Source organism: Apteryx mantelli, chromosome 6, assembly GCF_036417845.1.
Source record: "Apteryx mantelli isolate bAptMan1 chromosome 6, bAptMan1.hap1, whole genome shotgun sequence".
In the NCBI taxonomy this organism is placed as follows: domain Eukaryota; kingdom Metazoa; phylum Chordata; class Aves; order Apterygiformes; family Apterygidae; genus Apteryx; species Apteryx mantelli.
In genome coordinates this window covers 16,812,459-16,829,665 of record NC_089983.1, presented here as the reverse complement: position 1 = coordinate 16,829,665, position 17,207 = coordinate 16,812,459, and the positions used below count along the sequence as shown (strand labels likewise).

General features: G+C 38.3%; 1 protein-coding gene across 1 annotated transcript in view; it reads right to left on the bottom strand.

Annotated features, from left to right (window-relative positions):
- HECW2 (HECT, C2 and WW domain containing E3 ubiquitin protein ligase 2) overlaps positions 1–17,207 on the bottom strand; it is a 120,971-nt gene that overhangs the window by 34,644 nt on the left and 69,120 nt on the right. The window contains exons 10-15 of the mRNA XM_013952299.2: positions 15,719–15,869; positions 15,224–15,327; positions 11,593–11,717; positions 9,451–9,636; positions 4,033–4,167; positions 1,064–1,166 (exon numbers count right to left, since the gene is read on the bottom strand). Of these exons, the coding sequence (XP_013807753.1) occupies positions 1,064–1,166; positions 4,033–4,167; positions 9,451–9,636; positions 11,593–11,717; positions 15,224–15,327; positions 15,719–15,869 (804 nt within the window). The remainder of the gene's footprint in view (positions 1–1,063; positions 1,167–4,032; positions 4,168–9,450; positions 9,637–11,592; positions 11,718–15,223; positions 15,328–15,718; positions 15,870–17,207) is intronic.

The window sequence follows — 17,207 nt, the reverse complement described above, 5'->3', positions numbered from 1 at the left end:
TCTTTCTCAGAATTTTAATGTCACTTCAAAACACAACATATGACTCTCCTCATCTTAGGCATTTATTTAACAAACACCATTCAGACAGCTGAACATATCTCTCACGATATAAGCATTTCCACTGTTGACAGACAGCCAATTGATATTTTGAAAAGTTTCTGAGGTATGAACAGCGAGCAGGTACCATAAGGAAGTAGGTTGAAGCCATTCACGAAGCTTCAAAAAAATCTCTGATTAATGCTACAGTCAGAATTAGTAAAAAAAACTATTAAAATATAATAGGCAAGAAGTGTCCTAGTTTTTACTTATTGTCACTTTTTCAAATACATTTTATCTGTATATTCATTTCTCTAAAGTGATTCCAGGACTCACTCAGCATTTGTGTCCAGTCCACTGTCAACCATCAAGCAATCACCGGAAACACCCCTGTTCAAATTCTCACCAATTACTGAGCCTGCAGTGCACGCACACCATGCCCATGGCAAGGGGAAAGATTTAAATCAGCAGAGATTTTCAAGTAAACACACCACAGAACAGAGAAGCAGTTATAGTCAGTCAGATTAGTTATCTTGATTTTGCACAATGTGACAGCTGTTAGAATCAGTAAGCTGAATTCTCTTCTTGGTGGCACAGAAGTCAGTAAGTTTTTGTGCACATAACTGAGAACAGAATTTAAGCTAATGACTAATTACAAGCTGATTAACACTTTCTGTGATCCTGCCAAAATAGATGCTCAGAAGTTGCACAGAATCACTGGGAATACAGAGTCCGATTAGGACAGAACTTGAGTCAATGGCTTCAACTCTTTGTCACCTCTTACAGTAGGTAAATTAGGGAGTTCAGTACAGGGATAATTTTTACCTCGGTTATTCGATTCTGCATAGAAGCTTTTCAGTATTTTTCCTGTGGGTTGCAACTGTACAATAGGGAAATGCTGACGGACAGAATTAGTTATAACAAATGATAACTTCCACCCACCTCAAGCAACAGAAAAACCCAACCACTGACATGACAAATTCAGTCACCGAGTACTTCTCTGAAAAGAGCCCAAATGCTGACGTACCCACTGGAACCATGTCCTGGTACTGAGCTCTGCTGACTGTATTAAATGTGCTAGATGGTCTTGGTAAAACTGGTGGTCCTGAATGACGGGAGTCCTCTCCAACCTGAAAAGGTACACATAACCACAATGAATGTCTCCATGTCAGCAAATCACTTAAGTACAAATAAGTAAGAACTCATATAGCTTAAACTTAAGCATGCTCATGAATGTTTTGCTGAATAACTATTCCAAGTAACCATAGCTGCAGGGATCATCTGTATTGTGTGAGAGTTATCACTGAAACATTATCTAGTATATTGTGCCTATTAATATAAAGAAGCAAAACAGGCTCATTCCAAGTTTGTTGCTATTTTTGAATAATAGTCCCATTCTGAAAAGTAACTCATTCTCTAAAAGTTCAAACTGGGATTCAGAGGGTATTTTTATGCTTTGTGTACATCTTTATCCATATCAAAGGTTCTGAAGAACAAATTCTGCTTCCTTTATTAGCACCATAACTTTTATTACCTCTGTGCATGAATGGAATTTCCCTAATTTTAAAATGGAAACAATTCTGTGGCTGAAGCAGAAGGATAAAGTAGTCAGTTCACATTCAGTCCAAAGCTGGAAAAAATGCGTTTCTTACCATCACTCAGGAGAACAGATATGATTTTTTTTGTGTTTACCTTTTGGGAGTAAAAAAATGTTATACATGAACATTTTTTACAGTAAAACCACAATGTAAAATCATTCCCAGTAGTACTTGTGATGTCAGGGCAACTGCCACAATTTTCTGTATGTTGACGCTTCAGTCCTTTCTACAGTGTGGGTATTTTGTATTTTAACTATATAGAGCATTTGTTCAACCTCTTTTTCACCTTGTTGGACCCTTAGGTTTATTTCTCAATACCTGTGGCCACATATAATGGTTAGCATTTGAACTACATTTCCAAAACCTAACTCCAAAAGATGAAATAATATAAAGGTTTTGTTAAATCTAGTCTCTGAAACCACAAAGAAGCAAAAGTCCTGAGATACCTTGCAAGATCTTTGTGCTCTCTGATAATATTCTCTTAGAAAAATGAAAAACTATTTCCTGTAAGCACTGTGCTGGAAAAGGAATGCCATCGTTATTAGCTCCAGCTTCAAGCTGCAGTTCAGCTTTAGCTAAAAGGCATTCCTTACAATGGTTAATGTTTGCTTTAGAGCATCCCCCTGTAAAGACTGGGTCACTGGTTTCAAAACATCAAAGTTTGTGGCTACACAAATCCAAATAAAGTATTCTGAGAATTTGTCTTCATTACATATTCACCTTTCTACAATAACATACAGCGCCTTGATGCAATAGTTTAAAAATAGAAAAAATAGCTGTAAATATGCAATGTTTAAGTCATAAGGGTAGACGAAAAAGCGATGCTCAGATTCATACATATGCATATAAATGGCATTTACATCATTAATCCCAGAATGGGAATACTGTATTGAATTGCTAGGTTCGAGATTCCTATCTGGAATTACACTTTTATTCAAAATCATTTTACAATTGTAATAATAGCAAAGTATTTTTAAATTACCATGCAAAAACATTGTTTAAAGAATTCCATATACCTAGATGGAGTGGGAAATTTAGACAGATAATCAGCACTGTGTATATGCAATACATGTAACACCTTCCTGTAGGATAAACTGTACTTATGTTGCAGTATTGACAACTTCAGCAGCACAGTTCACATGAATATCTCTGTTGTGAGGTGTGAGCTTTTGCACACTATTTACAGAAAGATAATCTGAGCATGTATTTGGTAAAGTTAAGAAAAACAATTTATTCCCGCTCTCTTATGAATCAACCACAACAGAAATACTTGTTTTACCGAAGAGCTAAATAGCTATATAAAGACACTTTTAGCTGTCCCGCTTGTTGCAGGATATCAATGCCTTCACCACAAAACCAGACTGCTAGGAAATGCTATTTAAAATCCTTTGTAAAAAATACCTGGGGGGAGGGGAAGTAACCAGGGCAACTAAGCTATAGTCATACAGGATATGACAAGATGTGCAACTGGTGGTATGACAGTTGCTGCAGCTCAGCAGAAGTCCTGTTAGACAAGTGGCAAGGAAGATTCATGCTTGCTCTGAAACAGGCCTCTGGCAGAAATTCATCTGCCATGACATTGAGCTATAGATAGCATAAATCAGAGCATCTTTCTAGCCATTCTCACCTATGTTAAGTGTAACTTCTATCATGGGATAGCCCTCCTCTGAAAGACTGAAAAGATAACTTACAGCCAACAGCGTGGAGGTTAAATGAAGTACTACTGAAATTTGAGTCACTGTACATACGCTTGCCCAGGAGTAAAAAGAAGTTACAACAATGTGAAAATTGCTGGTAAAAATGGTCCACAGTTGTAGGCTATATCATTAGAGGTCACAGTGATATATCAAAGAAATAGTGTTTTCCATGTGTTTCCATTTAGAAAGTACAGATGTAATGCATACATACGTATGTACATACACACAACAGTGTGATTATCTGTTGCATGTGGTAACACGGGGTTTTTTTATATTTATTCAGAAAGTTACACATCTAGATGTATATATGTACGCACTTCTGTTTGCAGAATTGTATCACCATATTTGGTAGACATCATGCTAGTCAGTAAGTATTCTGACAGTGAACAACAGGATACGGGTATTTGTAATCTGTAATCAGATGCTCTCCTGTGGTTAAATAGGCTTACTGCAAATTAACAGTAAGAGAAATCCCTGTCCAATATCTTTCTTCTCAAATTGTATCTTTCAAAAAAAGCAATGAGGTTCCTGGCTAGCAAATAATAAAGAATGAATATTTATGGGTGAGTACCATACACCTGCAGAACACAATCATACTCCTCACAACATAACAAAATTGGAATAATGAAATGGAATAATGTGAAACAGGATAATTCTAAAAAGCACGTGGTTCCAGCAGCAAAGGGGCAGATCAAACTTACCTCCCCAGCACTGTGGCTGCGTTGTCTAGTTAAGTGCTGCCGATGGACTAATGCACTAGTGGGCCTGCTGCTCTGCAAGGGAAGCCGGGGGTCAATGAATGTGGTGGTTCGGGAATTGTGATCAACAAAGAAGGCCTAGAGAAACAGAATGAAGAGAGAATTTATAGTCAATACTTCACGACACAAAAGTACTGAACCACCCTAGAGCATGCGTCCGAGGTGTACCTATATTCAGAATCCAGGTTTCAGTCACTGATATGAGACTTTGGGAAATCTTTTCACATTACTGTGGCTCACATTTCCTTTCGGCAGAATAGGGATAGCATTTTTCCATCTCACTAGAGGGACAAAGTCTTTAATACCTCACTTCATTCACGCCTACAAAGCACTTTGAAATTCTCAGATGACAAGCAGCAGAAGTAGGAAGTTTTATTATGACTGTCAAGAAGAGAAGACTTTAACAGTTAATAAAAGTCATCCTGGTGTTTTCTCCTGTTCATTTCCTTATAAATATCTAAGAAGATCTCCCTTAGTGGCAGAAACATTCCCCTTTGTAAACCTCTTATTGTATAATTACAAACACCACCGGGTGTGTATGTCAAGTATATGATTGCATTCTGTGACACACTGCAACTACAGGCTTAAAGGCATTTTTATCATCCTCCTGATACAACTCTTCTAAGTTCATTAACCTAAAAAATAGCCCATTTAGGACACAAAGAAGATGGCAACAAAAACATTTAAAGCAGACAATTGGGCTCTTCAGTGAGAACTACCACATGCTGGCTGGTCAGCCATTTGCTGAACGCAAGGTCACGGGAGCATACATCCTGAAAATTGAAAACCTCATACATTTCAGTCCAATTTTAACCAAAAAAACATTCTAAGCCCTGAGATTTAAACTTGCTTCAGTGTTAGTGTTGCACGTGGAAACCAGTTCCTTTCTATTTTAACACACTTTTGTTTTTTCAGTCACAATGCTGGAAACGTGGAAGTGGCAAGAAAGACCCAGGTTTTGAGTAGGACGGTTACAGGAAAGTGACATCTGGTTTGAGGAATTGAAGAAGCTGGACCAGCAGAGAGGTTGCTGGGGACTGCTGGAGCCATTTCTAAGTTTTGATACTACTGAGGTGCTTGGACCACAGTTTCATAAACAATTTAGTCCTGCAGTGTCAGCAAAAGAAACAATCCCATCTCCCCCAGCCTGACCACTTGTTTCATCCCTTGTGCCCCCTTCCTGTCTTCTGCTGGCACAAGTGTTTGTGTAGCCATGCAGGGAACCCAGTCGGGGAACAGGTCCAGGCTGAAATCACTCTCTTTTTGTCGTTTCCCTATTTGTTCCTCTGACCTCAGGCCGCCCGCCAGGGACAAGAGGAGAGCAGGACTGGCTCTCTTCGCAGCAGTGCCAGCTTATAGCACGCAGGAAACCACTGTTTCAGACCGCTTGCTAGAGCCGGATCAGGCGACCAGAGACAGTGGAACTCTTCTGACTGCTGTGAAGGTAGGGAGACAGACCAGTGCGCCATCCTACAAAGCAGCTAAACATCATTATCTGTTGTGGTGGGAGAAAACGTTAATGTTTCCATTTCCCAAAGGAGAACCATATGGAGCTGCAAACTGTGGCAGGTGCCTGGCTGGGAGGCAGAAGGGATACCAAAGCTGCAAAAGCTTAGGAAAATGTGAGGAGAGGCCAGTAAGCCTCCTACAGCATTAAGAGCTGCCCACCATAACCTGTGCATACAGTTGAGGCCCACACTACCTGACCCGAAAAGGAAGAACTCTGTGTTATCTTCTGCTGAAATACTACAGATATTTAAGTGAAGGGTAATGTTTCACAGTTCATAAACCAAAAAGTGCATTCAATAATTGCAATTTTAATTGTAATATTTGAGCCTGATCCAGGATGCAATCACCTTCACAAATAATGATGTCACCTGCAACACAAGTATACATGTTAGAAAATGTGAAAGCAGAATGAAAGTCTATTTGAAATTTCAATTTGGGGCTTTGCAAATGGCTGGAAGAAGCTGCTAGAATGGATCCAGGCTTGTTGAAATTTTTGCTCCTGTTTAATAGGTTTATTTCATTTGTGAGCAAGTAGTCAGTATGCTTTGTAAGTTCCTGTATCTACTATTTTATCTAGTCCAGTCTACCTATATTTACAAGAAGTGAAAAAATTTCATCAAAACAAAGGTTGACTTCATTAAGTCAACATTATACAGCAAAATTATTCAGGAAAAAATTATCAATAAATAAAAACAATGATTCAATAAAGAAAAAGGAATACTTAGAGTTGCATTACACAGTTCTTTGAGTCAATGCACCAATTTAATACTGCATGTAGTGCTCTTTGGCTTTACAGTTAAACAAACAGCTAAGCTGAAACACTAAGTTAAAGACAATCATGTCTTATTAAACATGAACGCTTGAAGGCCAGCTAGTAGCAGTCTACTTTAAAATAAAGCATAGATTACTATTTTGAAGCTTCACTGAAGATAATCATTGCAGCTTCAAGGCTTTGGGCTAATCTGGACATTGACACACAGCTGGGAATACACTGTAGCTCACACTCTGCTTTCAAAAAAAATCTTCTCATAATTCCTATCTAGCTACAATTCGTAAATCCATGATGCTTGAAGAGACGGACAAAATATGGGCAGGGTCAAAACTACAGTTAGACCATTAAACATGATAGTTGCCTAAGCTATCTTTCCAATTACAGTCTGTGAAGCTTGTCAAAATATCTTTTCTTCCTATTCAATACGTTAATAAACTATTACAACTTTATGGTTAAAGAAAAAAGAAGGAAAAAAAAGCCCTATGATAAGTTATTATTTGCTTGCACATCTTGCAGAGGTCTAATTAAGATCAGGGACATATCTAGCCTGTGTGACGCTTCCTGCCATCACCTTTCCCAAAAGCTCTCAGCCTCCTTGTGGTCAGTGACGGGCAAAGGTTCGTCTGTAATGCCAACCAGAAAATCCATTCTAGATATCTAGATCTTGAGGGAGAACTGCGTGCCAAACATTTTAATCCTCTGAAGGGGCAATACACGGAGGAGCCAGAGAACAGTGGGCAACTGGGCTTTGCTATGCAGCTTTGAAGGGCATTCAGTGGTGGGCAGTCCCCGGCTGACCAGGGAAGACAGCCTGCAAAGAGGACAAGCTACCAGAACTGTATGGACAGTGGGGAGGATCACGTCCAGGAACCACATACTTAAAGCACTCAGTGGCTTCAGAGAAAAACTCACACTACCGAGTGATCAAAACATCACATGACAAGAAGCGACTGACACACAATTAGGTCATACATATTTTGATTATATACCTTTTGATAAGATGTACATTTAGCAGTTTGATAAGGAAGACGCATAAAAGTATGTATCCCTAGCAAAAAATTCCTCATCCTTGATTCAGAGCCAGAAATTTCAGAGCGAGTTATACTAAAAAAATTCAATAATTGAAGTATAGTTTATCATAAATCATGTGGAGAGGAGATGCATTGCTTTTAATAGTCACTGTAGCTTATATTTAAAGATAAAGGCAGATGAAAACTTAGAGACTTGACTACTTCTCAGTGCTGCATAAGGGTCAGGACAATTACCGTTCCTTGTGAGCAAGAGCAAGGACATCCTACTACAATAAACTCAGAAAAGTAACTGAAAACCTTGTCTCAGCAGCCTCAGTAGCCAGGGAGAGGAGATATAATCATATATTGTGGCAGGGCTAATTTCTACTTGCCTCTTTTTAGCCTACACTTCGATAAAGGCAGGTTCACTTTTGGTTTGGTCTCATCAAATGCTGGCTTCATCATTTACTGGCCATCATCTCTCTCGTGTGCTGAATAAGCTTTCCTACTGGCCACAAGTGCTACTTCTGAGAAAGACAATTCAACATAATGAGAATGAACAATACTGAGCATAATTCAAAGTGAAGAAATCCCAAGGGGATTTATTCAGTGATTCCTCTTGGTTATCAATGTTATTGTAACATAACTGTTACCAAATACCACACCAGAAATCTAGAGGTTTAGTTCTCTCTATGGAGCACCTATTAAAGTCAATTGAAATTAATGTATTCTTCAGGAGAAAACTGGGCCTCGAGGAACCGAACAGAAAAGGATGATTTAGAACAGAAAAGAGTGAGAGAGGCAAATAACAAGGTTACTATAATTGCATACCTCTAATCTTGTTTACAATGAAAAAACACAGTGCTTTCCAAAGTTAATAAATTCAAGAAAACAACCCTCAAGCACATTTTCTAGCCCTTCAGTTTAGAATTTGTCCGTAATCTTCTCAGGCATCAAGATCATTATTTATATGAACATTCACATCTAAGCCTACCAAGACTGATAAATATAAGAACTGACAGACTTAATGTGCCTAAAGTCTTAATTAGGACTTCTCACACAACTGATAGCCTTATCTCTTCCTCACATACTAATCATGGTCTATTTTTAACCTTCCTATTTTCTGCAAAGAAAATCATATTCTAGATAGCAAAGTTACATTAGTTTAAAGCTGCATTAAAATTACATTCCCAATGTAAAACTTAATTTGTCAGTTAATGTCTTTTTATTTTAAAATATTTTCTTACAACTTCTACACTGATCTATAATTATCTGTTTTGAAAACCAGCACAGCTTGCAACTATTCAAGATCTCTACTATTTAATGAAACTTGCTACACACAGTTTCTTTCCTGTGAGCCAACACATAAGCAAAGTGGCCATCCCTAGAGCTATCGCGGTCTTAGTTCATCCATCTCATCTCAGAAGCTGAAAGACAGTGGATCTACTTAGCATTTGGATGGAGGACTAACCTGGGAAAACTGGTAGCTATTAAAGAAGAAAAAAAAAAGGAAACATTGCATGCTAATAAATTCCACTCAAGAGGCTGAAGAAGGGAAAAAAAAAAGCTCTAAGGAAAAGCTCGACAATTATCAACAATTAAACAGGAAGCAAATTGCTCAGCAATATCCAAACAAAATTCTATAGAAAATACTTTAATAACTTTACATCTAAATTCTCTTCCAAGTACACAGGCAAAACTCCAAAGAACTTCACAGAACTGCCTATATTTACAGAAGAGAGAATTCTTCTTTTCAAAAGAAGTTTTAAACATCCAGGGGAATCAAAGCAACTTATTTCACAGTAAAAAGACTAAAGATTTTCTAGCAATCTTCCTTGTAATGTTTAATATTCACTTATCAGTCTCCTTCCCTTTTCAAATAACACTCTGTTGGCACAGATGAGAAATTCCGTTCTTTGTTGGGCAAAGGAAGGGGAACAGGATGTGTACCTTGCGCAGGTGGAGAACTACATGCACTTATGCTCTTGTTAAGAGCAACCAGCTCAGCTCTGACATTGCAATATTCAAGATCAAACACTGAACAAAGAGCTGCACATCTAGTCCAGTTACCTTGCCCTGATGGTCATGTTTCATTTCCCAGCCTCTCGGTAGCTCCAGCTGCTTGTTAGCAAACATGTTGAGGAAGCCCACCAAATCACGATTATGCTGGTAGCGTTCAAAGTGGTGGGTGTCCCGCCGGACTTTGGTGATCATGTGCTTCAAACACGTGTTATTTGTAAACATGCGGTAGGCACTCTGAAAAATCCATAATAAAAGTCAATAATTTTACAAGATAAAATATGACATAAAAAAGCCATCAGCCCAGCAGTTCTATCTGTGTGATGGGACACATTCTGATAAATAGATAATAATTTAAGTTCCATTCAAGGAAAGCAGTAAAGCAGGTACATTGCTTTCAGGAAACTGGGAGTGATCAATATGACCACAGCAATAAAAAGAGACCCACTGAATTTGGAAGGTGTTGAATTTTAGCCAGAAGTAGTTGCACTGAAGTCAATGGGGCTGCCCACATGTTTAAAATGATGCATACATTTTACTGATATCCTGATCTGGGGCACTGATAAGTAGGTAAGTAGACAGTCATGTGAAAAAAGAGAAAATAAGCACTTTCTGAGTAAATTCCTCCCATTATACTTTATGCTTTCAGACCTGTTTTGCATTAAAAAGAATCATCTGTTCTTGTTACTAATGAAAGGCAATCTTTCCAATGTAAAAAAATAACCTAATTATCTATAAAACCTTAAAAATCCTTTTGACTAAACCACAGCAGTATGAAAAAATCTGTCCTCGTTCTGAGGTTTTGAGATGAGTGCAGTATTTTTCTTTTTTTTTTTTCTTTCCTTTTTTTTTCCTTGCTTGAGATATATGAACTTCCATTACTGAATCACTTCAACAAAGTTTGAAACATCGTTTCAGATTCCACTTACCACACTCTTGTCACTGGGACTGTGAGGCATTCTATACCATTAAAATTGCTTAAAAAGTAGAGATTTCACAGCTATTCTCTAAATTCTGGAATAAGTAGGCAAACACAGCCACGGAACACAGCAACAAAGATGCTAAGTTTTTTTGCTGGCACATGTATGTGCCTATCAAACTCATCAAAAAATCTGCATAAATATTGTTTCCACCCATTGATTTATCAAAAAAAAATTATAATTGCATGTCCACTTGTAGCTTATCTAATAAAATTAAAATAAGAGATTAAAAGGAGAGCACAGAGGAATAGGGAAAACTTTAAATAGAAAGGGAAAGTAACCTCCTCAAAAAAAAAAAAAAAAAAAAAAACACAACCCAAAACAACCCCCAAACCCACAGCCAACCCAAAACCAGGTCTGTGTCTCAGGATGAGCAGTGGAGTCCTGACAGGGACGAAGACTCAGGCCCTCCTACTGCGCTGTGCCGCTACTCTCTCTGTGCCCTCCCCTCTTCCCCCTGGCCAGAGGTCTTAGCTACTTCTGCACTACTTTACGTATTAAATATAAAGCTGTACAGGCCAAGTAGAATTATTCAGAAACACACAAGCATACATACATATCAAAACTAAACTACCAGTGATCGGTAGTTTAAAAAACACTGAATTATTAACAAGTGTGCTTGCAGATAACATATTACTCATTTCACTACAACTTTTTACACTGTAAACCCTGCTATGGCAGAGGAAAATGGATGTTGAAACAAATAACTATGTAGGAAGGAAGACTGAAGAACAGGGAAAAACGGAAAAAATAAATATTAAGATATCTTTTTATTCAATGATCTCTAATGTATTTAGATACAAAACAGGCAAATTTGAGGGTACAAAACATCTCATGAGCAGCAAAGTGACCTTAAAAAATAGTTATCACCTTCATTCTCAGAATTGTCCCTGACTCTCTGCAGCAGACAGTTAAGAAAGCCATTCCTTCAAGAAACAGAAGAGTTTAGTATCACAAGAAAGATGAAGAGCTGAGTCAAAAATAAAAGCTGTAGAAGCTGTAACACCAGCTGGGACACCTCTGATAGTCCATCAACTGCAAGGAATGCTGATGAGCATTTTAATTCAGCCAGCCTCTCTATATACCACCAAATATCTTAGTATCAAACACAGAAATATCTTTGTATATAAGACATCCATATTTATAAACACACACACACACACACACACACATATATATAAGAGAGGCTTTCGTCTGTGCATGCTGTACTCACAGGGTTTGAATGCAGCACTGTAAAGAACTCGGGGCTGATCAGGAATTTCACAGGGGGAGACTGGAGCAATAAACTAAGTCTGGACCTGGAGGTAGAGTGAGGCAGCACATTCTCTCTTCGAAAATCTAACAGCAAAGTGAATGACAAAGACTTCCAGTAATAATCGTTAACAAAACATCATTGCAAACAACTATACTGATTTCAATCAGACAAGCAAGAAAATCACTGGGTATACATTTATATCAGACTTATTAAGTATACTCCACAAGTGTATTGGAAATTCTTCTAACATAGCACTGAAGTTCCTGAAAATACAGGATTCATGAGTTTAATAACATTCATTCGTTGCTTTTGGTCTTCAAATATTAAAAATAAATTAATTCCTAATTACTTGGGATACCAAACACATCTGTGCATAGAATGTGAGAAGGTACCTGTGGCAACTCTGTACTTGCTGCATTGTAGCTGTACACAGACAATAGTATTTTTAAATGCTGACCAATGCATATAAAAGTCATTGCACATTTAAAAGTATTTCCTTCCTCCTTTTAAGAAAGGCAAATCACTGCTAGCAACACAGCCCTGATCCTGATACAGTATTTAATCAGCTTACACAAGTAAGAAAAGGGTTGCCAAGGAGTACCTCTGTTTCAACTTTCAATAAATATTTGGGTCCTCTCGTAGCAACTGTTGAAGGGCACTGACTTTTCAACAGTATCAGGAACTGAAACTATATTAAAAGCGTGAAATTCACTACAGTGTTAAAACTATCCCACCAAACTATGAAAATCTACAGGATATTTGGATGCATCTGTTAAAGTAAATAAAAATTTGTACATTCAGACTAGCTGTTCAGGGATTTTACTCCAAAGTGCATGCCACCTTCTACATTTCGTAGGTTCTGCATTTTACATATCACAGTATTTGTATGTTTCTCCATCAGCTTCAGTCTCACTATTAATTAATGCCAAATGAGCATTAATTATGTAGAACACAGCTACCATGGATATAACAAAACAATAATCCACAGGCAGAGAAAGAGAAAGGAAAAGAGAGACTGTGAATTAGTCTCTAACCTGATGGAAAAAAGAGAATGAAAAAGAAAAAAAAAAGAAAACAGAGAAAGAAGAGTGAAATGTTAAACATGGATTGGTAAAGATGATAGAAAAAAGTGGGATGGGGGAAGTAAGTATGCTATTTGAGATGAATGACATTCTAAGCATTAAACAAAATCAGAAAATGGAAGAATAATGAAGAAAAGTAAATGAAAAAGAGGATTTTTAGAGCCACTTCTCCTATGATACAGCCCCCAAACCTCCCATATGCAGCATGTCTACGGAGTGACAGTGATAGAGCATACAGAGCCCTGAAGCTCTGCCTGAATTCTCGGGCTGGGAGTGTCTTGCAGCTCCTGGGAGCAGGCATGTGTTGCAGTTGCATTCCAGCTCTATATACCAATCACTTCTCACACCCTGCTTTGGAAAGAAGCTGTGGCATGCTGCAGATAGCTCCACTATCATAGTCTGGGTAACCTGGAAACCAGACTATGTCTTCAGATAGGTTTGTCCAGCAGTTTAGAGGCTTCTGAATTTGATTTATGAGAGCCTTATTCAGCTGAACGTGCTGATAAGGGTTTAGTCTGATCACAAGTCCTTCAGTGACTCGAAACTCAAGAAAGAGTAGCATTGCATGGGTATGAGGTTAACTTAGGAAGGAGGGTTATAAGAGAATATCAAGAGAACCTGGAGACAAAGTCAAATCACAGAACAAGACTTGACTACACAAAGGACTGGATGGGTAACAAATTACCTTTATACATATATTAGTAAGTTAGTGGTAAGAAGGTGACCACAGAAAGAACTGCTTAGCAAGAGAAAAAAGTAGTAATGAGGCTGAACTCATTTAATAAAAAAAGAAAAAAAATTTTTTCCCCTTATATCTTCATTCAAAAGGTTAACACTGATCAGACAACCACAACAACTAAACAGCAAGAGAAGAAAGAGAACTCAGGCTAGAATAGGTAAAGAGCAAGTTAAAGACTGTTGTGTAAATCAGAGATTTTCAAACCCTTTGGGCCTGACAAAGTATACTCTAGAATACTTATGAAACTAGGCGAAACCATCTCAGAGAGATCAATGGTTATTTCTGAGATCTGAAAAGGATAAATATTACATCTATCTTTAAGAATAGGTAAAAGAAAGATGAAGGAAACTAAAGACAAGTCAGCATATATTCTGTTCCCACACAGACACAAACAAATTATCAAACTATTTAATGCACTCAGAAGACAGAAAGGTAGAAAAACAAAAAAAAAAAAATCAGGTTTTCTGAAGAATAAATCATAGCAAACTAATATAATTCTCTTCTACTGTGGGAAGTGGTCAGAAGGCCATACATTTTGGTATTAATAAGGCCTTTAATGCTGTTTTACCTGATATTCTCATAATCATGCTGGGGGAGAAAATTATCTAAATAGATGAAACTACCGGGATAGAGGTATGCAGCAGTTTGTGAAACTGCACTGAATAGTAGTTATGAGTTATTCCTGCCAAATAGAAAGGGTACACCAAATGCTGTTCCACTGAGACCTACCTAGGTCTGCTCCAATTTCTGCATTCTCATTAACAAATGGATAAAGACGACAAAATGTGCAGATGATACCAAGTAGAAGAAGCTGAAGCACTTGGAGGGTAGGATTAATATTCAAAACCATAGTGACAAACTAGAAAAGTGCAAAGACCTGCATGCAGGTACGGATAATCAACTGCACAAACACAAGATGAAAAACAGACATCTAAGGTGAAGAACTGTACAAAAGGGTCTGAGCCTGATTTTAGTGGATCAAAGACTGAACACTTATAATTAGTGTCAAACTATCAGAAAAAAAAGTAATAATTATATAGGAATGTGTAAGAAAGAGTGTTGTACATAAGACACATGAAGTAAAATTTACAGTCTCCTCAGTGCAATACAGCTGTAGCTTTATTTAATTTTCTGAAATATCCTTCAGGAGCTGTGGACCAACTGAAGACTGTCCTGGGTAGACCAACAAAATAATCAGAGATCTGAAGACATAACACATGAGGAAAAAACAGGAAGGAATAGATTTAAGAATACCTTTTAAGAGAAAGGATAGTAGATTGACTAATGGGGTTAAAGAATGTGAATTATTTGGATGCACAAAGAAGGAAAAGGAGATTTCAATTTAAGGACAGGTTAGACAACATTTCCCAATAGGATGAGCTATACCTAAACCATACGTACAGCAAGGAGATAAAACAGATGACTGCCCAAAGTCTTTTCTAGTCCTATATTCTACAACTCCGAAATGCAATAGCAGATTCAAAACATCTGTAGCCCAGACCGCACAATTTTTATACTCCTCCTCTGCAACTGTCCTGCCTATATTTTCACCCAGTCAGATACTGACAGAAAAAAGCTCCAAATCTCACGTTCATCCCTTCAGCATCTCAAACAGGCTGAGCCATAATCTTCAAAAGTTAGACAGCAATGAAAGCAAACAGTGACACAGATTTTCAGGAGCTGAAAGTAGGTTCTGCCTTACATCATTCTCACTAAACCATCCACAAGTTGAGTGCTCCCTTCAGAGTGGGAAAAATTTTTTTTTTACCTGCATTAGAATGGTGAAAGTCTGTTTCCTCTCCAGCTCCATCCATGGCATTTGTGTGCTCTTCAGGCCTGTCATTAGTCATTGTTCTTCGGATGCTCTGGTACCTAGGGTTGGAAGACTGGACTTTATATATATAGTGTATGGTACCTATGATCCAATTCTGGCTCCAGGGGACTCTAATAATGAAGTTAGGCTTGCCTAACTCTTTTCTCCCATATAGGTTAATATACATTAATCTCCCTAATTTCTGCATTAATAGCCTTTTGTGGTCTGAATTTCTGACAACCATTATCAGTTTTTGTTAGCCACATAGCTGTTGAACACAGGTGGAATAAGAACACTTTAGAAGCCAACATGCAAACTAAAAAGGACAGACTCAAAAATACATATGGCCAGCTGCAGTAGCAACTGGGACCCAGTCTGCATACTCAATTGTACAATGGGGAACATAGTTTTGTAACCACACAATTCACAAGCAACAACAGTAAATCTTACCGGCGATTCAGCTGTTCCATTTGCTGGATGGAATTTGACCTCTGGAGAATCTGCGGGGCTGGGGGGGCTGTGGGTCGCTGCCACGTTGTTGTCCTGTTCACGTGGTCCACATAAAAAATCCGTCCATGGCTGTCAATTCGAGCCTCCCAGTCTGAATAGCAATAAAATACTGTGAACCACAGAGGGGTTGGGGCTTATATATTTACGTTTTTAGCTTTGTTGCTTTTGTAACTGAATCTACGGTTCCAGGTTTCTATTTCTCTTCTAGAGGATGATTTCAGCACAGAACTTTCTCACTGAAGAGTTAAGAAACACTGCTTTTCCCTGATTTTATCCCATAAATCAAATCCCCCATCACAGGTAGTTTCTATGGAATACACATCTAATAGAATATAGAAATAAATAGAAATGATCCCCCACCAAGCAGTGATTGTCCTAGAAAAAACAATTCAGGATACTTGGTTTTATTCTCTTGGCCTAAATTATGCCAAGACAATCTCTGAGGCTTATCCCAGTGCAGAAGGCCAATGGCTAAATACCAAAAAACTTGCAAAGCTTTACACTTGCCATTGTTTTTCTCAGCTAACAGTAACAATAATAAAACAGATTCCAGTGCTTCTCTTAGATGCTGCATGTACCTACTTTAAAGGTAAGCAGATCTGTCAAAGAAGATAGAAAATTTTAATGATCATACACTTTCATATACTAAATGCACATTCTAGAATTGCAGCTTCTGCAAACATAGCAAATTCGACCTTTTCAAATTCAAATTGCAAGTGGTAGCTATAATGGTGTCCACCAGTTTTGAAAAACAAAGTACAGATAATATTAGAAGTCTAGCATTAACCATTACATTCTTTGATCTCCTGCAACTACAGCGTCTTAAGAAAGACCAGAACATGACATCTTGGTACCATAACTGCTGAGAAATACCACTGTGTTTATTAATAGCACCCTACGTACAGCCAGGCAGAAGGAAAAGACAGCAGCATGAGATCGCCTGAGTCAAATAATCTTTCTCTGTCCATATCACACAGGTTCTCTGGCCCTTTCTCACAGAGCAGAGTAAAAATTGCCCTTCTGCCCTGGCCAGGAGTTCCTTAGCATTAGCGAATTGCTGCAGAAGTCAGTAAAGCTGACCATGACACACCGCCTGCACCCGCTTTTTCGTAGCCACCATTTGGTATCTTTGCAGACTGGGTTGCACGACAGCCTCCTGAGCAACGAGATGGTCCCATGGAGACAGTAGGCACTGGCGCCATGGCAGGAGCAACCATCGAGCAGAAACCAAGGCACTGGCACCACGTCCCAACCACCTCTCTGGCTTTTCAGTGCTCGGTGGAAACCAGGTGCACGCAGCACCTAAGCATTAGTTTGTAAGCAATCTGGGCCACAAGCACTGTCGTCCTAGTTAGCTATATAATGAGCAAGATACCAGGGCACCGATCATGGCTGGGGGCTAAAAAGAGTATTTTCTATAAAACAACCT